At 38.7% G+C, this 23,744-nt stretch overlaps 1 protein-coding gene across 1 annotated transcript; it reads left to right on the forward strand.

The window, feature by feature from the left end:
• The first annotated feature begins 1,791 nt into the window (after window positions 1-1,791).
• On the forward strand, window positions 1,792-23,444 carry Gpr37 (G protein-coupled receptor 37). Its single transcript, XM_034519562.2, has 2 exons — window positions 1,792-3,644; window positions 22,100-23,444. Exons 1-2 carry the CDS (start codon window positions 2,652-2,654, stop codon window positions 22,916-22,918), a joined length of 1,812 nt encoding a protein of 603 aa, XP_034375453.1. The 5' UTR covers window positions 1,792-2,651; the 3' UTR covers window positions 22,919-23,444.
• Window positions 23,445-23,744: the final 300 nt, after the last annotated feature.

Here is a 23,744-nt window from a genome sequence, read left to right on the forward strand (position 1 = left end):
TCACATCACACTTCCATTCACCAACTTTTGAATAAACTAATAATCCAAACAGGATGTGTCCTTTCTATCCACATATCTACACAGCTCAAATGGTAACACAGTATAATGAACCCATTGAATGTTCATTGTTTTCTCTTACTTTCACGCTTTCAGGATCTGTCTGGTTGCTATGACACACATATATCTAGTTCGTTCTCTTTATTGCATATGCCATAATGAATATTTTCATTCCTATCTTCGATGTCATTTATATTATTTCCATGTGATTCTGGTTGTTGTTGCTCTTAGAAATAAGTGCAAAGATTCCTTGTAAGACACAAGGGCTCCACAAGGGTTTATTCTTGTGTTTTGAACGCATATAAACCTGCAGTCTTTTGAGGTACTGACAAATAGCTTTGCAAATGGGATTTTCTTTCTTTTTCATTTTTTTCCACTTTAAAAGAAATGTAATTTTTATCTGTGTTTCTATTTACAGCCATCCAGCAGGCTGGTGCTGAAGCAGTTTCCTCCCCTGTGACGTGTCATTTGAGACTTAACCTTTGGTGAAATCCCGTATTTTATTTTTTGTCCATTTTTTTTCCAAAATAATTTTTCCCCTTGTCAGTTTTGTTTGTTATGTCTGGTGGCTGTGAGTCTGCCCTTTTGAGCCTCAACACAAGAAAAAAAATTATAAAGATCTTCATAGTCTACCAACTTTTCATCTCCATTCTTTTAACCTTTCTCTTCTTGGGCCCCTTGTGTTATAATGCACGACTTTATAACCCGTGACACTCTTTCCATCTCCAGATATTTAAGTAAATCTCACTATAGAATTCCTTTTGCTCTGCAAACACATATTCACAAATGCCAGTGTTTAGGATGCAGACAGTTTGAGGCTCTTTGCTGAAACTATATTTTTACTGTATTTTCTCTTGTGCCCTTAGATAATTCTTCTGTTGTTGCCTTTGTCACTATTTCACAACGTGCTTATTTCTTCCCTTTTTTAAAAATTTGGTCCGATATTTGTCTGTTTTCTTAGCTATACCAGGATTATATAGGGCTGTGTGTATATAAAAGTTGGAAAGGCATGGACAGCGTGATGGGTGTTCAGTCCCCCTCAGTTCCCAGTTCTCAACACATCAGTGATGCTGCTTTCCTTCTGCTCCCTGTGATTAGCTCTAACTCCACCTCCTGGTATGATGCTTTCAAAGTCAACGATAAAAGTGATGGGGCACCTGGAGCCTTCTAACGTTACAACCTACTCTCTCACCGAGTGAATGAAACCTATGAACTCTTTCCTTTCTGACTATGCTCTAGGGAATCTAAGACTGTGAATGTGTCGCTATTCCCTGGGGAGTCTGAGGCCTGAGCATGCGCACAAGTTAATACCAATTGTTGCAGATCGCAAGAGTCTTGCCCTTTCTACGTTCTCCTTCAGGGATCTCCGCCTGCACCGGCGATCCTGAGGTCCAACCCTCTCCTGAGTGGTGATGGGTTAGGTCGGGCTGTTGGATTATCTAGGGCAATAAGTTTCCCTCTCCTTTAGCCGCGCAGACTCGACGCCTCCGCCCTTGTTTTCTGGTAGCTCCCAGCTTCCTATTGAAAGCTGCTGCGAAGGGCTTGAATGAAACGTGTGTGGGTTTAGTGTGTGGTAAAAACCACCAGGGGATCCCGTCTCTCCACAAACCAGATGCTCTGCTAGAAGGAGGACGAGAGGGAGGCGGCCTGGAGCGAAGCCCGCGCAGTGGCTGAGGGCTGGGAGAGGCCGGGCCACCTCCCCTGTCGGTCGACCACGCACCGCTCCGCCCGCCTGCAGCGGTTCCAGGCACCACGCTCTCCACCCGGGTTGCGATGGTGGTGGCAGTGACAAGCTCCTGCATCCCACAGCACTGTGCACAAAACAGCAGCGCCCTCTCCTCCCTCTCGCTCCACTCCACGCCTTCTCAGCTCGTGCACTACGCGCAGCCGCCAGCGCCATCCGCTTGTCAACTTTGAGCTGAAGGAGCAGCAACTTTGACAGTGGCCGGGGGTTTCGAATCTGGCTTCTCCTCGTAAACAACAGTCCCTTCGAAAGTCGCAGGAGTTAAAAGAAGCAAGAGTTTCCTCTGAGCACCAGCGTTGCCTTGTTTGCAAAGGGTCCCCCAGCAGCCGAGAGTGGGATTGTGACAGCCAGTCCCCTAGTGGAGGGGACTTGTTTTTCTTTTTCTCTAGAGACCTCTACTAGCGACTGGATAAAGCAGTACCGAAAGGATGTAAATAGCAGAGCAACTGTTACTAAGAAGACAGCCACCACCCAAACGCTGGGAGGAGCGCGGGGCTTCCAACAGGCTGCGCCCAGTCGCAACATTAGGGAACAATCAGGTGGTGTTCGCAACTTTTCAAGGTCAGCCTCTTGGATCTGTGATTTCCCTTGAATCTTCGGGTGTACAGAGCTTGGATTACATTTGGCTGGGAAATGCTCAGGACACGAAACGTGGAAGGATTGTAGCGATGTGTTGATGACACCGTCCTTCCCCGAGAGTCCTGCTCCTTGCCATCCCAGCAATCTTCTGCTCCCCTCTACTACCCAGCGGTGAGTATGTGACATGTGCCTAACTCTCTGCACCAAGTTTGGCAGCAGGTGTCGGTGCTAAGCGAGAGAGTCAGGCTACTAGGTGCGCCCTTGCCGAGCCATGCCAGCCCGGGGCGCGCCTCTCTCGCGCACATCGCGGCTGCTGCTCCTTCTGCTGTTCAAGGTTTCTGTCTCTGCTGCCCTGAGCTTTGTCCCTGAGCCTAGGAATGGAACTTGTCTGGGGGAGAGCTGTTCCCCACTGATCCAACGCCGCAGCAGGGATGCCCGGGGACCTGGGAATTCGGCAAGAGACTCTCTTCGAGTCCATGTGCCCAGAGAGAAACTGGAAGCGGAGGTGAAAGGGGCGATCTCCTGGGACCTCCCACCACCTAGGGGCGGTGACACAGGTGTGATTGAAGAGGCAGCGGCTGCTGGGCCCTTGGGACCTCCAACCAAGCCACCAGGTGCTTGGAGATGGAAAGGTGCCCAGGGTAAAGAACCATCCGGACATTTGGGGAGAAGGGACCCTACGGACCCCCAGCTCTTCCTTCAGACCTCTGAGGGGGGAGAGGTGAATTCCAAGCGCGATGGGATTCCCGGGAGCAGCCAGGAACACAGTGAGAAAACAGAATCTGAACCCAGAGATCTTTTTTACTGGCCACGACGAACTGGACAACACCAGGGTTCCCACCACAGGCCTTCAGCGGTACACGAAGGGAGGACCCTTGCTCCCCCAGGCAGGGCACTACCGCAAAATGGGTCTGCAGATGACTGGGTCCCTGACCAAGGGGGTCCACGTCGTGGAAACAGCACTAGCAGGCGAGTGAGACTGAAGAACCCCTTCTACCCATTGACCCAGGAATCCTATGGAGCCTATGCGGTCATGTGCTTATCTGTGGTGATCTTTGGGACCGGCATCATTGGTAACTTGGCAGTGATGTGCATTGTGTGTCACAATTACTACATGAGGAGCATCTCCAATTCTCTCTTGGCCAACCTGGCTTTTTGGGACTTTCTCATCATCTTCTTCTGCCTCCCCTTGGTCATCTTCCATGAGTTGACCAAGAAGTGGCTTTTGGAAGATTTCTCCTGCAAGATTGTGCCCTATATCGAGGTAATGACCTCTAGCTACTGCCTTTATCAGTTTCCGGAGAATAACTGCTGTGTGCTCCTACCTGTGGGACTTTTTGCTTCTTTCTCTGAATCCCTTTTCTTTCCCCCCAGTACTTACGCATGCATGTGTGTGTATGAAAGAAAGCAGCTTTGCTAAAACATCTTCAAACTCCTTTGCTCCTAGCCTGGGATGTGTGTGTGTGTGTGTGTGTGTGTGTGTGTGTGTGTGTGTGTGTGTTTATGTGTTTGTGTTAGTTCTACATGTACAGCTATTCTATGGATACAGTGATATTTTTGACTTGGCACTCAGGGTTAACTAATTAATGGTCAGCCCATGGTTGTCTTTATTGGAACTTCGAACTGAGGGTGGGGGTAGAGGGGTCATTAGCATGTATTTAGTAAAGTTCCAGTATTTCATTGTGACTCCACGCTGCCCAGAGAGATGATTGAGTTTTTTTTTTTTCAGCTACCAAAGCTGAGGTTATATTTTATGTATAAAAGAACATCAGTCTTAGTTTTACCATTGGCCTCTTGATATATTAGGATCCTCCCAAATTAGTTTTCATTGGTTAAGCTGTCTGTCCCTGTTGTTTCCTCCAAATTGTTAGGTTTTCCTTTCTGGATCCTTCTTCTTAACTTTCAGAAACAGTTCAGTTTTCTGAATGAACTTAAACAAAAATAAGACTTAGTCTAGTCCCCTGTACTCTAACATTTATAGAGCACAGGACACAAATTTGCCACTACGATGACTAAAGAATAGACAATTTTAAAGGGATTTACTGGTAACATAAGGATATTTCTGAAGGAAAAAAAGTTAGCTTCCAAACTTCAAAATGAAATTTGTTTGAGCAAGACAAGGTTTCCCTGCTTCGTGCTAGAGCTACTGTACCAGTCGTTGCTCTAGTAGTTGGGATTTGCTCTGTAAATTGGCCTCTCTTTAAACCCCAGCTCTTGGAACCTGCCCAAGTGTTTGGCTGCCAGTTGTGGTTTTAGCCAGCTGGGCCTTGATTTTTCCCCATTCAGGCTGTCCATTTCATTTATAGAAACACAAGAAGGGAAACTGTAAATATTCCAGAGCCTCTGATCCTGTCTGGCACCAGGGCCAGTTGACACTGTGTTCAACATTGTCTCAGGCTTAAAACTCCAAGATAAGTAAATAGAAAACAGTGCCTACTGAGATGGTCCAGAGCCAGAGAGTCAATAAGACCCTCTGTTATTCAGTCTGGGCTCAGATGTAGGACCATCCATGGCTACTAAATCAGCTGTTGCTACTTACCAGGATCCAGGGCCTCACTGTTGCCAAGCACGGAGAGACTCTGAAACTCTGCCATTTACTGGGGAGACAGTTTGTTTTTTTAAATGGAGAGGACATAGCTGAATTGTATAAGAGAATGTGTGTCATGTCACATTTGTCTCTTCAAAGGCAATGTTAGATGAAGTTTTCTCTGATTTTTGTAGCAATTCAGAAGTCTTGGGCCAGAAGGAGATTTAGAAAATAAAGTGTAAAGTTCAAACAGGAGAGGTAACCCACAAGCAGGAATTGTGTTGGCTTACCTCACTGGGAGCTACAGGTTGGGGTAGAAGTTGCATTACACATTATGTGGGAAGGCAATGAAAGAAGGCAGAAAAAGAGACAGGAGAAAGAAACAAATGGCCAAAGCTATTGATGAAAACTACAAGTAAAAAGAATTGTATCAGGCAGAAGAAAGAATATTAAAACTTAGGTTAGTTTAATGAGACCTATCTTTTCTAAGTAATGGTGTCTATTATGCATTTAAATTTTTTTTAACTCTGAAGATTTTATTTTGCTTTTAGTTTTTTTGAAACCAGGTTGAAATGTAATGGAAGCTGACCTCAGACTCACTATCTATGTAGCTGAGGGTGACCTTGAACTCCTGATCTTCCTGCCTCCACTTCTAGAGTATGGTGATTACAGTTTGTGTGTATCTACTGTATCAAAGCTGAGAGTTTACTAACTTATAATGACACCTTATCTTTTTAAGTAAGTTTTTCATAAATACTCTTGCTAAAAACAATTTTTCTTGTTAGTAAAACTCTTTCATTCTCTGTAGTTTTCCTTAGCTATCTACAATTTTTATAATCTTTTCTGTTTTCCATTATTGACATTTGATTTTATTTTTTTCTAGAGAAGAAAATGCTTGCTTGAAAATATTAATTTAAAAACATGATTCATATTACACATTTTTGTATTTTAATATAGTACTTTTAGTTACAATATACCTATAACCACATTTCATTCCTCTGAATAAAATTTTATAATACTTTAGCATGTTTTATAAAATAATTATTGAACCATAATGTCAGTTTCCCAATTTCCAATTTCTAAGAACAAGAGCAATAGTCCAAATCTCAAAAACACTGTTTCTGCTGTTCCAAGTCAGAATATACAGACCCTAAGATAGAGCTTTTGTGTGTATGGTTTGGGGATGAGGAGAGGGTGAAGTTTGTTGGGACATGATCAGCTTCAACCCTTGTTTGACATTGAAGAGCAAATGAGCAGAGGGAGAATTTGAACTATTTATGAAGTTGCCACAAAGACCTCACTTGACACTATGGAATCTCTAGGGTTAGGGTGACCATGAAGGAACATCCAGAATTGATTAAGCGGACCTCTGTAGTCTTTAATGATCCTGTCACTGGATAGAAACTTCCTTCAGATGTAGGGCATAACTTTGAGCCCAGTGAATCTCTTTAGTGAAGAACAGTTTCTAGGGAGGGATGCAACCAACAGCCATCTAACTCCTATACCCTATACTCCATTTTCTGGGAGGAGGCAATGCTTTATCCTTGAAAGATGAGTCAGAAGTAGCCTGAGTAGAGAGCCAGGGCATTTACTACACTGGCTCTACACTTTCTAAATTAAATCAGAAGGACATTACACCATAGCTTCTATTCTCATTTCAATGATAAGAAATGATTCTGATGTCAGAAGTCCACAGAATTGATGCTACAAAAATTTCTGTAGTAATGCTCATTTTGATTAGAGACCTGTCTGCTCCTGACAGCTTCTTGTCTTGGATTCTAAGAAGAATTTGAGCATCTTTGGAGTTACTCCAGTTGTGGTGAGACAGCCACTAGGCAAGAATTGCCTCTTTCCATCCACAGACAAATCACTGTCCAGAAAAGGACACACTTGCAGAATAGTCAACTTATTATATCTGCCTAGACAGAGTAATCAGCCCTTAATAATTCTGCATCACTAAGGTCTGTCAGATGATCCTGGGCCAGAAGGCTGAGGATCAGATGCTCCAACTTTTTGTAGTATAGGGACTGTCCAGGTGTTCAGTGGTCTCTATAAATTGGCTATGTTTTAGAAGCTATGCTTTGTGCTTCCCATAATTTTAGGTGACTCAGTCATTCTGGATTTCTGACGGGGTTGAAAACTTATAGTCTCATAGCCAATCCTGGCTATTTACTTTGAGAGAAAAGATTTGAGTGAATGGTTATCAGCTGACATTCATTCTAAAGCCAAGAAAAAAGCCAGGTTCAGAACTAAGTGTTTTAGTTAGGAGAGATGACAGAGGTTCTGGTTAGTCAATAAAATGATGGACTGGGTATTAGGACTATCTTGTACCTCACTGGTACAAATTGGTATAATTATGCTCTAATTGTATTTTGAGAGAAAAGTTTAATTTTAACAGGAAGGGTGATATGTAGCAGGAGCTATGTGAGAGGAAGAGAAGGAGTAAGGAGAGGAGGAGAAGAAGGAGAGGAGAAGCTAGGTGATGAGAGAGAGAAAGAGAGAGAAAGAGAGGAGTGGACATGGAGGCAGATGTTCATGTGTCTCCACCAATCAAAGATAGTTGATATACCTAGGTTGGGTATTGGGTTACACTTCTGATTGAGCATTACCAAACTTATAAAGCATTTGATTAACATTTAAAGATTGTATAAAATTAAAAAATTGTATAAAAGCAAAAAGGAAAAGAGGGCATGGGATAGGGGTTTTCTAGGGAGGGGAATTGGGGAAAAGGGATGGCATCTGAAATGTAAATAAAATATCCAATAAAAAAAAGAAAAGAAATGATTCTGCAAATGAACCTAGGTGAAGACAGCAAGACCACAGACTCAACAGTATAGGTTGCTATTTGCTGATCAGAAAAACAATTTATAAAGCAAAGCTGTATGCAAAGAGCAGTTTCTGTTTTTGCTTCTACTTCTTTGCACCTTCTGAAAAAGAATCCCTGGCTCTATTAGACTAGATAACACCATAAGCCAGTTGGCACCATTTGGTACATGACCACCATACATTTTCCTATTCATAAGTTTCATCCTGCTTCTGCAAGAATCTCATGGTTTGTATCTGATTTATGTTTTTAAAATCATGACCATCATGGCCATGCTTAAATCTAATGAAGATGACAGGCAATAGAATGGTTGGAAAATGGCGATGGGAGAGAAGGTATGGAAAAGAACTTATATTTGAGAGCTACCATCATAGGCACATTACAGTTAAGTTAGCCTATCACAGTGACGGCAGTGAAACTAATACTCAGAAAAACAGATACGTAGTGTCAATGTGCTATGCAGGCTTGGTTGCCTAAGGATGGAACATGAGTTTAAAGCCAAATGATTCAGACACTGAATATGATCAGCAAAACAGCTTTTTGCTCATTAGTTGATGGATGGAAACCAGTCAGAGCAGTGTTATCAGATGATCCTAACTCATTGCCAAACAATTATTTATATTTAGATGTTAATTATGGGTTTCAAATGATATACGTTCCCCTGTAGTTTAAAGGACCCGCACCTTCATGCAATGGCAAAAGGCTTCCAGTAAGTCTCAGATCATCACTGATTTAACTGCATTTTATTTTATTGGGATACCAGATCCCCATTTAGAGGTCTATGGAACACATCTCACCAGGAATTCTGACCAGAAGTAGTTTGCGAAAAATCCAGAATATTGTACCATAAAAAGAAGTGGCATTTCCAGTGGCTCTGGGAATGTTGCTTTTAAACTGTGTAAAACAAGTGATTCTTTCACTTCTGTGGCTTGTTCTCAGCACCAACAAGTGAAGAAAGGAAGGGCAATTGGGCATTAAAGATGGCCTGGCCAGTAACTATGCAGTTTTATGCAAAATTCCCTAAAACCCCACATTCAGGTAATAGCACATTTATCACAGCAGATGCTAAATCTGCTTTAGTGGTGGGTTAGCTATTAGGTATTCTGATGGACTTTTAAGTGGAAACATGCAGTTTTATGAGCAATTTGGAAGCTACTAATAATTTTCTCAGGGAAAATGGACTCAGCCTGTGAGAATGGTACTTAACAAATATTTTATGACTCCCAATTAATCCTGTGGTAATCATTTTCTACTTTTCCAAGCATGGGCAAACATTTAGCTAGAGATTCCAGCAAGACACAGAATCAGTTTCCCAGACTGTGCTTTCCTTGGCACTTCTATCCTGGTACAGTACATGTGGTGACGTTAACTGAAATTCGAGCTTAATACACAAAAACTATAATAATTAAATTTCAGCTTCAAATAGCTAATGTGGTTGTTGTCAAAATGAGACTGTTTCACAGGCTCAGCAGTGAAGCATGGATAGGGAAATGATTTTTTTCATTGTTACTCTTCTAAGAGTTTTTATCTGACATTAAGCTCTTAAGAGTTATGTATAAAACAATAGCACCTGGTAACTGACTAAGAACAGCCTGAATAATTCATGAGTGTCTATGAGCCTTTTTTTATATATGTCATCAGGTTTCCATTGATCCACCACCTATCCATTCATTATACATTTATTAGAGATTTTTTCAATGAAAGACAATGCATTTGGACAGGTGGCAGAAAGATAATACTTTCCCAAAATAAAACTTTCCCAAGATAAATATCCCAGACAAGCTGTGGTTATTAAAGGTTTGAAAGAATAATAATATTCTACAGCATGACTGGCTTTAAGGAAACATTGGGGGAAGTTCCAGAATGGTCTCAGATGGTATAGTTCACAATCGTAATGAGTTATGACCAAAGATAGAGAAATTCAATTGAAAACTCTGCTCCATATAATGTTCTTCTCAATTATACTCTTGCCACTAATTTAAAGGATTCTACTGCTCAGATCCATATTAAAGACTCACAAGTATGAAAATATTTTAATTCTTGTTTTTATAAGCTCATTAGCTTCTTGATTTGGAAAATGATTAAATTTGAAAACAGAAGGCATCAGAGAGAAGGGGTCTAGAAGCTTTTTTTAAAACTGTTTAAAGTGAGGTTTATTCAGGAGATAGAGCAAAGGTGGGGGCAAGAAGATGGGGAAGAAGAAGAAGAGAGAGAAGAAGAAGAGCTAGAAGTTTTAAAATTTATATAACTGACAAAAGAACTGTACTTAATAATGATTAGTGAATATTGGTCCTCTTAATTGGTACCAGGGATTTTCAGCCTTCCCAATGCTGTGGTCCTTTAACACGGCTCTTCATGTTTTGGTTATCCAGCCATATTATTTTTGTTGCTACTTCATAACATTTTGCTACTGTTATGAATCATGATATAAGTATATGTGTTTTTTTGATGGTCTTAAGTGATTCTTGTGAAATTATCATTTGACCCCATGGGGGTCATCACTCACAGGTCGAGAAACACTGACCTATACAAATATTAACTAGGTTAGAATTTTGTTTAACAATGCAGTAATACATTGAGTAATTTTTTAAATAATCTCAAAGCTATGCATGGCATTTAACATAATCTTAGAGAAACTAAGAAGGGAGACTGACAAAGGGGATACTTTTTGCATTATTACAAAACAGGAGAAAGGAAGAATAAAGACTAAAGTTCCTCAAGAACTAAGTTACTTTCTCTAGTGCACGCTTTGAGGACTTCCAGTTCTTGGAGGGTTCCAAGGTATCCTGGTCCTGTCAGCAAAATACCTTTGAACAAGAAAAAGGAACCAATTATGGCTACAAAACAAAAATATAAAGACAGACACCATCAAATAACCTTATTTGATCTTATAAACATAGCCAAGGTAGGGCAGGTGAGGATCTAACTAGCTCCTTATGCTGCTGTTTTGGACATTTGATGGTATTTTCCCTTTTCTTAATACGTTACAACCATATTTAATTGTGTTACTTTGGAAGCTTATAGACCTATGTCTGAAATGTGGACTATGGAAGGAGAGAGATGGATAGGCATCTAGACACCAAGATTTGTCTCTATTGTAGAAGTCATGTGCCTATCCACCAGGGTACTTCCTCATTTTATCTCTCAAGAACTTACCTGCCAAGTTCCCCTAATTAACTCAACCATGTTGCCAAGACTAACTCTTAAGTATCCTCATTAGAATATTATTCTTTGTGCCAAAAATGGTGATCTAATCTAAATTTCTATGGTAGAGAATGAAATTACTACAGCTTCGTACTCTGGGGTCTTCCCTTTTGCAAAGTAGATATTGATTATTTAAATCATGTCCATAAAGCACAGGTTATAATCTTAGTATCAAATTTACTATAAAGGGCAGATACTTTCTGCTTTTGAGTTTATGACTGTTTTCAATGCTATATTTCTGCATGTACTTTGATGATTCATAGCATTAATGAGGACAAGATCACTGATTTTATCCTTACCTAGAATGGCTTGCTGTCATTAGGTCTATGAATCTATTAACAGCTGCTACTTTGTTGCAAAAAAGCCCTGTATTACCATGCCCCACCTTCCCTGTCTTCTTACTTTCTCTGCCTTGTATCTTGTCCCTTGTTCAAATATCTTTCTTATAAGAAAGATGGTCTGATAAATCAATTCACATCAAGATGTCAGAGTTGCAAATATTTGCCTTTTGAAAGAGGACTGAATAAAGGCTATTTCTTTATCAGATATCCAACAGTAGAATTTTAGTTAAAAGCTAAGAAATTTCATGTTAAAATATTTTTTCAATGCCCTTCAAGAATGGCAGAAAATTTCAACTACAAGTATATATTTTATTTTATATTTATGATCATGCAGATCAATTTGAGTAATGGCAACAGAAATAAGTTGAAAATGTGTTGATTATTCTTTAATATTTACCCAAGCATCCAGTTGAATAGCTGTGAATCCCAGGCTCTTTAAGATGGGTGAAAAATCATTGTAATTATACCAAGAATTGTAAACTGTACTGTGAACTTTGGAAAACATGACATTATGAAACAAATTTCTAATTACTGGGAAAAATATTGGTTAGAAAATATCTTTAGATTGGTTCATACAAGACGGTAATAGATTTTAAGGCAAATGGTGCAAATATTGCTTTACTTTCTCCAATTAAAATTAATGAACATTTGACAGATGCTTAGCTAAATAATGCTAGCTCAGGTGAATTTAAATGACTTTTTTAAAATATGGAAGGAATATACTGTGCTATAGAAGTTGTAGTTGAAAGGGAACCTTAATTCAAGCTAGAACTTGAAAGAAAAAAGTACAGAGTCAAGTTCTGAAGCAATATGTTGGTTTTAAAACAGTCTTATTTGATTTTTAGATAAGGGTCAACTTGTTATTAAGGTGAAACAACAGCAAAATATGCAAAAGGAGGATAAAATGACAGTCAGAAGTTAATGTTCATTAGAAGTCACTGAGAAATAAATGAGATAAATAAATGAGATAGGCTTCATATAACAGACTAGTATTGGTTTGTGCTAGATGTGGACATGCTAAATCACATTTTCTTTATGTTCAAAGGGCAATGGACTATGGTTGTGAAGAAGCCTTTGATTTAGAGCTTATGCACACATAAGGAACAAGGCTTACTTCTCTATTTGTACTGTCTTTGGTTTTGGAAACACTAATCAAAGCATGTTCCTGCCATAGTTATCAACCATACTCACTCTAAAGTGAAGACCTTTTTGATAAAGGTCATCTTATTTACAGTGGTCTGGTTAACAACAGTTCTTTTGAGTGTGCTCTCTCATGGTCTGCAGTGTTCTTCTGCTGGTGAACTTGCCCTGAAGTGTTGCAAGGATGAAGATTATGGAAAACGCAAGAAAAAAAAAATCCCAAGGCATACAAGTTCAAACCATTTAGGGTTTGAAAGGAAAGTACCCTGTGCTCATCCTGTCCCTTCCTGACTGAGTGTTAGTCTCACAACCACTGGCATAATAGATTGCCATTCATGGCCCAAATGAATGGATTCTCTCAATAATAATCTCATTGTTCCCTAGGGTTACTTGTAAACAAAAGACGCTATATAAATAGATGTATTAAACATTTTGGATATAAAAGCAAAGTTAGAGTACAGTTTTCACGACCTTGGTTAGAAATTTCCCTATTTTATAGATGTTATTTAAGCAAGTAGATTCAATTTCATGTGGAAAAATAAAACTGCTTAGAACTACCCTGATCTTTCTTTGTAGTGTCTCCTGATTCCAAGGGAAGATTTAGTAAAGGATGCCTTTTATGTCCTAAGAGTTTTGCTTTACTTTATGTGTACTCTTGGGTGTTTCACAACTTGCTCTCAAACTTAATTCTTTCTCTAGCTTTTGCAGAAAGGACCAATAGCTCAGACAGGATCTCCACAGATCACTGTTTTGTGAAAGCCTGACATGTTCTTCGTCTTTTCATTTTTATTCTCTGTGAGTGCTTGCCTGTGCTGCTTATGTGTATCTCTCGTACCCGCAGAAGCCAAATGAGGGTATGAGAAACCCTGGACGTGGAATTTTTGATGTTTGTGCATTTCCATATGGATGTTAGGAACTAAAATCCAATGTTCTACATCACATGCTCTTAATCACAGACCAAATTCTCCAGCCCACCATGTCCTTTTTATGTTTTCTAGAGACTGATTTTGCAAATCACTATACAATGAAGGGAGTCCCAACAAGGCGGCTTTCTACATATGTGTCTGTATACTTTGTCCTCATTCATTACCTCCTATTCCAGTTGACTGCCTTTCTTCCCCTAGTGGTACCAACTTGTGCTTTTCTAACCCATTTATTCTGTTACTCTCTTTCCAAACTCCCCTAAGATCACTTCCTTCCATAGTATGATCATTTTCTAGTTTCATAACCTAGACAGATTACATAACACACAAAAACATACATATGTGCATGTATTCACATAGACAGAGAATTTTAAAACCATGTCTAGCATATGAGAGAAAGCATGTGGTACTCATCTTTTTGAATATAACTTATCTGGCTTAACATTATAATTTCAAATTCCATTTATTTTTGTTTGAAGTTTTCTTTATGGTCGCATAAAGCTCCACTGTGTATGATTTTTTTTTTTAAAAAGTATTTATTCTCTGATTCTTGGCTATTGTAATGTAACACTAAACATAAATACACAAGTATCTTTGAGAAAGTTGAGTTGGATCATAACTGTATGTCCAAAAGTTCTATAGCTGAGTATTATAGTAAATTTTTTTCAGTTTTTATTTTTGAGTAATCTTCATGCTGTATTACACAGTACCTTCCCAAGTTTTAACTTTTCACCAGTAGTGAATAAAGTTTTCTTTCCTTTCATATCCTTGCCATATGTGTTGCCTGCCATTATAACTATTCTGACTTGGGTCCAAGGAATCTTAAGGAGGTTATAATTTTATTTTTTCAATGGCTGAGCGTGTTTTCACTTTTTCAAATACCTGTTGATCATTTGTTATTTCTTCAAGAACTGTCTATTCAGTTAATTAGTGAATTTATTGCTTAAATATCTATTTCAAAGTTTAATGTTTTAGAGTCTTTCTGTATTCTGAATATTATTCCACTGTCTAATGTGTGTTTGGCGAAATACCTTTTCCTATTTTGTAGGCTGTATCTTTTCTGCTGATTTTATTTCAACCTCTGTAGAAAATTTTTTTTTTATGTTATGAAACTTCATATGTAAATTTTGAAGATTGTTTCCTATGGTTTTGAAGTCCTTTCCACATGGTATTAGAGAAACTTTTTCCAGGGCTTAGTAGTTCACTGAATTAAATTCTTGAGCAATGAGAACACTCTATCTCATTGTATCTTGAATTATAAAGTTCGCCTCCTACCATTATCACAGTGTGATTACTTATTTTGTAGTATTTCCTAAAAGAACCTAGGAAACCATTGACCTTTAAAATCACTTGTGCTTGAAAGAAATATCTGATTTCATTCTCATGCAACAAGAGAGCTTCACACAGACTCTGTTTCTAAAGACATTGTCATCCATAACTTGCTGGTGTAATTTCTCCTCAGTGGTATAACATAGCTGTCTTAAATTTGTCATTAACAAGTCTAAGCAAAAATTTGGGACACTGCATCATAAGAATATTCAATCCTTTAATCCCAGCACTTGGGAGGCAGAGGCAGGCGGATTTCTGAGTTCGAGGCCAGCCTGGACTACAGAATGAGTTCCAGGACAGCCAAGGCTACACAGAGAAACCCTGTCTCTAAAAAAAAAAAAAAAAAAAACCCAAAACCCAACAACAAAACCAAACAAAAAAACCAAAAGAATGTTCAATCAGAACATGGCATTTGATAGTAGGAGTCTCAGTTTCTCAACTGAGTTTCTTTAGTTCAGCCTTGCCAGAAATAATGGGTTTCTTGTAAAACATTGAAGTTTCTAGGCAGAGGACTATATTAGTGTTTTTTTCAACTATAAAGTATTTGTATTTATTTGATTATCTTCTATAACAAAATTTATGTGCAAGCTCTGGAAGCTATTCTTTAAATTTCCATTATAGTTTTAAAATTCTCTATATTGTTTACTTACACTTCTTTTATTCCAGTGTTGTAACTTATAGAGTCTACAATAAAGGGAGGAGTCTACAGTACCCTCTTTTTTATGAAGGAAAGTCAGTCAAGGGGAGGATGATAACTTGTCTCTCATGGGATTAGATGTGAACTGAAATATCTGGGTCATTATCATGTGAATTCTACTCTAACTACAGTTAGAAATAAAACTTTTTTCCCCAAAGGAATTAAAAATGGAGTCCAATTTGGGTGAGTAAAAGATTTAAAACACAAAATTCCATGTAACTTTTGTAATGAGTGACTTCAATCTGAAATATTCATTCTGAAACACTTCATAAGTCTTCATATTTACCAGTGTACCAGCTCCATCTCTCAAATGTATCAGCAGATTCAGACACTAAATGATTCTGTGAATGATGAAAGGGACAGATAAAATGAATGACCTTTGTTCTGGGCTATTATTTTCCTAAAGAAGAGAAAATCTTTTCAACTTTATGAGGGTCACTGTACATGTCAGGACCAACAAAAAGCATATTGAGAGCCAAATTCTGGGTGGTCTTCAGGTCTCTTGCTTGTGTACTTCACCCTTTCAGCCTACAGATTTGAATGCATTCCTTAAGGTATAATTCATGACTATATTGATTGTTAGTATGTAATTGAAAAGGCCAAATTGTTTATGCCAATATGATCGCTTAAGCAGTAATTGGTGCTATTTTCCAAGATTCAGATCATAACCTATAGAAATGTATAATCTGGAAAGTTTTATCATTTGGTCATCTGAGGAAGCTAATTAGATACTTGTAGAGATGTCTCCTTGCAGCAGGCAGGAGGTGATGCAGTTCTACTTTTGATCTGATGCCAGTTGAGGAAAAAAAAACATATGCTTTTTTCACTATGGTTCTTATTATGAAGCATAATATGATATATGTATATTTCTATAGGTATGTGTGCATACAAACATTTTATATATGCATGTACATGTGTGTATGTGTGTATGAATAAACATCCATGTTTATAGCATTAGGCTGATGTAACACTCTCTTTGTTACTAAACATAGAATTCAATCTATCCATAGTGTTGCTGAAATTGTGATAATCACTCTTCAAGTTTGATTCAGGAGAATGACTCTTCAGCACATACTGTACTTAAGCTTGTACTTTCTCTACAGCTTTCCTGGGTCCTTTCTCCGATGTGGACTATTGCTGAGTCCATCTTGTCCCTAGGAGCCATGCTGTAGCTCTCTGATGCCTCCCTGCACTAGATGATGACAGGGCAGGAGCCATAGGAGCTTTATTGTTTCTCCTCTGGGATACAAAGAACAGCACATTGTTTCAAAAAGAGATATTTGAGATTTTTATTTTTATTCTGCTGCCTTTTCTACATTTTGATACTGATCGCTTAATAACTTGCCTTTCCAGTATTTAAAATTCTCTGCTTCGGGCATTCTTCTAGCCTCAAAATTTTCAAAATGAATAGTCTTGTCTATCAAAAGTTTTTTACCGCTTCTGCTGTTAATGATTTCCCCCATTGCCATTTAGTTCCCAATCATCCCAGCTCAGGTGTTGTACCAGAGAACTGTCTATCTAAGCCTTCACCCAGAAGCTTTCCTCCCAGGAGAATGCTTCACAGTGATACTGAATTTTCGCCATCAGATACGGTCATTATATGAAGAAGATCAAGAGTTCATAATACAGTTTTATAATTGCATATAATTGCACTATTCATCTTCATAGAATCTTAATAAGCTTCAGGTAAACAAGCACATTTAAAGTTGTGATAGGAATCTTTTCATATTATCTTAACATATAGGCATTTTAATTACATGGTAGATTTCATATTTGAGTATGCAGAATCTAGGCCAATGCTCCTTATTCTGATGATTTTTATCAATTTGTCTCTGAGATAAACAGCTAAATCTTTACATGTGCTAAAATCTTCTATAAATAGTTTGGGGGAATTACTTAGCTGAGCCTTTTCCACATTTCAATTTCTTTCACGTCATCAAATTTGGTGCATGGGCAGATTTTTAAAGAATATCCGAGGCAAAGGGGCTGCAGGTGGGACAGCAGGAGAGCAACAAGGTCTAAGATTGACATTTGGATTGCGGTTGCTGTTGGCAACTACATTTCAAGGGCTATCAGCATTTAGGATAGACCAGCTTTCCTTACTGTCTCCTTCAGTACCTTTCTGATAATGGTGTCACCTTTCTAAGTTCAAGGTGTTCCTGTGGGGCCTTAAATGCAGTGCAAGCTGTCAGAGAGAAGCATAATTTGTAAACAAGGAGCTAGATACAGGTACTATGTGAATTTTGCACATAAACCTGGAATGACCTCTCAATACAACTACAGAACAAGAGAGATGCAGTTGATATCCTATGCTGAAGCAGAAACCTTGGGAATATGTCTACCTTCCAGTCAAAAATCAGTAACAGTATTAATGAACAAAGAGTTGGAGATTGTATAAATCTTGCTTAAAATTTGTCCTGATGTTTGTTAAGAGATGAAGTGTATGGAACCTGGGAAGTTTTATCTTTTTTTTTTTTTTTTCTAGACCAGGAGCATGCTCTCATTAAGAGACAGCTTCCACAGTCTCCGTAGCTGGCAATCTATTATTCCCATTTACTACTCACATCTGTGTGCTTGTTCTTCTCATGAAATGCTCTGTAACTGACCCAGACTTGGAGATGCAAATACTAGCACTTGTAATGTGTGGTTCAGAGATTAGAAATTCCTAAACTAATAATTAGAAAGAATAAGAGGAAAAAAGTTACCTATTGTATATTGTGTGTTCTTTGTAAATCAGGAAAGAAAACAACCAACAAATATGTGTGCTGAGCCTCTAAGAGACTGCATCATTTCAGAGTGTCTGTTATTCTGCTTTGTGGAGACTTCCTTTTACCATAAGCACTATTCATCATCTTAAAAAGACATGCATCGCAAACCTCAGGGGCTTCATATTTGTGCACAGACTCTGAACAGATAGTGACAGTGATGCCAGGGAACCATGCACAAAAATAATTCCTTAGTGAGGCTACACAGAGACTTGGGAAGATTTGCTGATACCTAAGCATCTGAGGATTTTACATTCTTAACAGAAGTAAAAACAAAACAAAACAAAAAACAATTCAAAACCTTAAATGCAAACACAAATTTTGAAAAACCTCTAAAAAAAAACCTGTACATTTTACATGAGGACCTTTAAATAATGACGGTCTCTTTTAAAATTTCCTTCCAAGTGTGGGTGCAGACATTTTTAAAAAGCCTCATTAGAAACCAATGAGAGCCAGGTAGACCTCAGTTGTAGAATTGTTTTGCATCTCAAGAAGAAATGACAAGGAAATATCCATCATGAGGAATGACTCATCTTTGTAAAAGTTAATATTAACATTATTTATTTCTGAATTGTTTAAGAATCTTATAAATGAACACCTACCTCACATCACTCCTGACCCCTTATATTTCTCCAACTCTTCCTTGTGTTTGAAAATTAATGTTTTCAATGTGAATGTACAGATGGCTTTTCATTTTCCCAGCTATAAAATATTGATGTTTCTTATATGGGTATTTGGGGGGATTTTGGTAAAGAACTTGCAGAATTATTGCTGTAAGCTCAACTATAAGCTCTTTATCTGACCGGTTTAGAGCTTTGCTGTAAATTTTTCTTGCCTTTTGCTTTTCATGCAGTTAAAAATGTTTTTATATCCCATTTTCAGATAATTTTCATCAATAATAATAAAAATCATGACAAGGGCTATGACTATATTTCATATTAGAGTGCAGGGACACTCTGTGATGTGTCATGTGTAGGAAGAAGAAAGCATATTGGACAGAACTCACAAAGCACATTGGCATAACTCTGGGGACAGTGGCAGCTTGAACACAGCAGATAAACAACACATGTCTGAATATTATCATTTTCTTTTTGCTATAGTGATTCCATTGGTTCTAAAATAACTGATACTAACACACTTTTAATTTTCTGGCTCTTTCTTTCAAAACACAATATCTAACTATGTTTTAAAACATTCTCATTAACAGTCATAAGAACAAATACACTTAACCTGATTTCTGGGCCAAAGTCCAAAGCATTTCATCTACCCGCAGACTTTTCTTTATGTAGAACCATTAACACTTTAATTTATACTTATTGTCCTTGTTTAAATCTGTAAGAAATAGCCATATTTATTAAACACCAAGTTTCTTATATATCGCACCAAATGGGGTGAATTTTGTTCAGGTGACTGCAGTGTTGAGTTGTGACGATAAGATTACTCTTCCACTCTTGGTCGACTGTGATCCAGAAGGACTGCTTTTGTTCTCATCTAAAATTTCAGTTCAAGCACAGTGCTTGGCTTAGTGTTGGTGTCAAAAAATACATATATACATTGGGTGTGTATCTCTGTGCCTCACTAGAATATGCCTGATGCTTAAGGAATATTATGCAGACTGGTGATAGTTTGTGTATTGGTACTGTTTGCATCACTGCAACCAAAACATTTGACTTCAACAACTTAGAAAGAAGAACTAATTCATGCTTTCAAAAGTTTTCCCTAGGTACGTGGCCAAAGCACCACAGTGGATGCTTAAGCAGAACATCATGGTGTGGGAGCCTATGGTGTAGGCTTTGGGAGAGCATTGTAATTTCAGCTCTTGACAGACTGAAGCAAAGAGAGAGGGGTTAAGGGAAGAAGGTAGAGGAGACAAACATCTAAGGCCTTTCCCCCAATGATTTACCTCCCTAACTAGGTCCTTCGTCTCATCATTTACCATCTGTCAACAAAGCCACCACTTCATGAGCCCATCTATGATTCAATCCATTCATTAGGTTAGAATCCCCATGATTCAACCTCTGAACACAGACAGAACTCTACGTTTTTCCTGCGTTCTGTAGGTGTTTCTTACGAAGCCAAATTGATACATTTAACTATCATAGTACATTTTGATTAGGAATATAGTCTTGGAAAAAAGCCTTGCTGTGAATGACAGGAATATATTTCTGACTGAGCCTGAACTATTGACTAACTAGGATATCTAATAATAAGCACACAAGAGCAGTGATTTTTTTTTTTTTTTAGTATAGCTTTTACCTATCAAACTGTTTTTCCAATATGAGTATTTTCTATAGTTGGAACTAGACACTATCTTGGCTCTTTTATGTATTTTTCACGGTTAATATTTTTGCCTTATTTTAAGCATCTTATTTTTTTACATTTAATGGATGTTTGTGCTTAGTGCATACTTTTTATGACGAGTATAATAATTTGATGGTTTGTTCTGTAGCATGTTTTCATTGAGCACATGAGCACCTAGTGGTGGCTTTGTTTTATATATTGCGATTCTGATCTTGTTAACTCATGCTTCCCTTATTTTTGAGATGTCTCCGAGTCCTTTTAGAGAGGATTTACATCTGTCTCTCCCAGGCATCATTAATGATTTAAAATTCCATTTTGGATTTTTCCATCTTACATAGTTGGTGGAGATTCTAGCCTTCATGTCATCTAAGTTGTTCTCCTAGTTTCAATTCCACACCCCTGCCCCAATTTACACTGACTCCCAAGACACCCATGTTATCATGTAGTTAAATTTCTCCAATCCCTGTTGTTTCCCTGGCCCCTTTTAGACCCTTAAAGGTTTAAGTTTCGAGTGAATTCTTAACTCATAAAGGAGTCTTTGCTCCAATCCTTATTCGCTTTTGTTTCTCAAAATTAAGTTATATTTATTTATGTGTGTGTGTGTGTGTGTGTGTGTGTGTGTGTGCGCGCGCGCACATATGAGTAGACATCAGAGTACTAGTTGCAAATATTAAGTGTCTCCTTACAGAAAGTGAATTCTGGGAATCAACCTCAGGTCATCAGGTTTGACACCCACTGTGCCATATTCTCAGCTCTGTTACTTAACATTGGTCCTAAGTTCGTCTTCTATCTCGTACATGAAAATTTAGCATGCAGTACCAAATCTGTCTTGGAACCTTATGAAGGAAAAAGAGTATAAGAAATTAACTTGAAATTTATTTTCTCAATGATTTTGGCCCCTAGTGAATTTTTCTTTCTTGTTTTTCAGAAGTGTATGCTTTAAGAGGAGCAGAAAGGGTCCTTTATTTTGTGTTTAGAAAACACTAGGGAAATATCTCCAATCAAGGAGCTTGTGAGAAAAAAATCAGCTCAGAAACACTGGCTGTGTAAGGCAGTCCTGAGTCCCATCTGGGAAAACATGACCATTTGAAGTAATAAAAACGAGACACAAGCCAGTCTCTGCTGCTTATCTAGATGTCCTGATGGCTGGCATTTTCACAGTGACTGAAATTCTTACAGCCTCTAGAAGTTCTTATCTGTGACAGAAAAATCACACGGGACTTGCTGACCTTTATAGAACTGCCTTACTCTCCCTACTACCATTCCTTGGGGTGTGTGTGTGTGTGTGTGTGTGTGTGTGTGTGTGTGTACCAGCAAATACTACAGTTTTTCTTTCCATTAGGCTCAAATGATTAATTAAAGTGACTAGTCAAGTTGGCCTTTCCATCTTTGACCTTCTTTCGTGTGTACCTGTGCGAGCGCGAGTGTGCATGTGTGTGTGTGTGTGTGTGTGTGTGTGTGTGTGTGTGTATGTATGCTCACGCGTGTTTCCCCTGGTTTCTGCTCTCCTTGAGTTCTCAGTATTCGCATGGCCTGTTCCTTCCCTCTTCTCCTCCTCCCTGCCCTCTTCTACTTTGCCCTTCTCTCACCTCTCCTGCTGTCTCCTCCTCCTGCTTTCAATTTCGGTGCTATGATCTCTCAGAAGTTCTGCTTTCTGTGTTCCCACAGGTGGCTTCTTTGGGTGTCACTACATTCACCTTATGTGCACTGTGCATAGACCGCTTCCGAGCTGCCACCAATGTCCAGATGTACTATGAAATGATTGAAAACTGTTCTTCCACCACTGCCAAACTTGCAGTGATTTGGGTTGGCGCTCTGCTCTTGGCACTTCCGGAAGTTGTCCTCCGCCAGCTGAGCAAGGAGGATTTGGGCTTTAGTGGCCAGGCTCCTGCAGAACGGTGTGTCATAAAGATCTCTCCTGATTTACCGGACACCATCTACGTTTTGGCTCTTACCTATGATGGTGCAAGGCTCTGGTGGTATTTTGGCTGCTACTTTTGTTTGCCTACACTTTTCACCATCACCTGCTCTCTAGTGACCGCTCGGAAGATCCGCAAAGCAGAGAAGGCCAGTACCCGCGGGAACAAGCGGCAGATCCATCTGGAAAGCCAGATGAACTGCACAGTGGTGGCTCTGACCATTTTATATGGGTTTTGCATCATCCCTGAGAATATCTGCAACATCGTCACTGCCTATATGGCCACGGGCGTCTCCCAGCAGACCATGGACCTCCTGAACATCATCAGCCAGTTCCTTTTGTTCTTCAAGTCCTGTGTCACCCCTGTGCTCCTCTTCTGCCTCTGCAGACCCTTCAGCAGGGCCTTCATGGAGTGTTGTTGCTGCTGCTGCGAGGAGTGTATCCAGAAGTCTTCCACTGTGACCAGTGACGACAATGACAACGAGTACACCACAGAACTGGAGCTGTCGCCCTTCAGTACTATCCGCCGGGAGATGTCCACCTTTGCTTCTGTGGGGACTCACTGCTAAAGGAACGACTTGGTTAGCTCAGATTTCTTTGGTTTTTCATATTCTGTGAAGATTTTTACTCCATATTTTTCCTTACAGGGGAACAATGCAAACATTTTGAAAAGCAAGTAGGGGAAGACGTATTAACTACTCTAGGACTGATTTTTGCAAATTAATATTTGTGCTCTGGGAAATAAAATGTTTCTATTTAGTTATGTAAGAAGAAGGCAGCCAACAGTCTCAGATCATTTTTCCTGCTATGGTGCTAATATTTTATTCAAAAGTTATTGCACCTTAACGATATTAATTGTTCTATTACTTTCTTTCTTTTAAAAACATAATGGTTGTATATTGAAGATAGGCCTGGGGTTTTGCTAGTTATTTTGTGTTTGAGTTGTGAATGGAAATATATTGTATCCCAAAATGATTTGTTTTTTTCCAGCCATGCAATTTAGAACCAAATAAACTTCCCATCCTCCTTTAACATGACTGTCAATCTACTTTTAACTAAGACTCAATAAATTTTTTAATTGCCTTAAATACACAATTGCTGGTCTTATGCACAATTTAAAACTGTCCTTATTGTTTTATAGTTACATCTTACTTTAAAGGAGCTAATCACTATGTTATAAAGAAATATTTTAAAATAATACTATTTAAGTGCATAACTCATAAAAGTATATTGTACATTAAAATGAGGCTGTATTTTTTAGTATTTACACATAGTTGTGAAATCACTTCTGCATATTTTACAAATATGAATAGACAGAAGAGTGGGTGCAGAATTCTCTTTCTTTCTATCTTAAATCCACCTTTGAACTGGCACGTGAAGGCACAAGTTTTCCCA

This window comes from Arvicanthis niloticus, chromosome 15 (genome assembly GCF_011762505.2).
Source record: "Arvicanthis niloticus isolate mArvNil1 chromosome 15, mArvNil1.pat.X, whole genome shotgun sequence".
NCBI lineage: Eukaryota > Metazoa > Chordata > Mammalia > Rodentia > Muridae > Arvicanthis > Arvicanthis niloticus.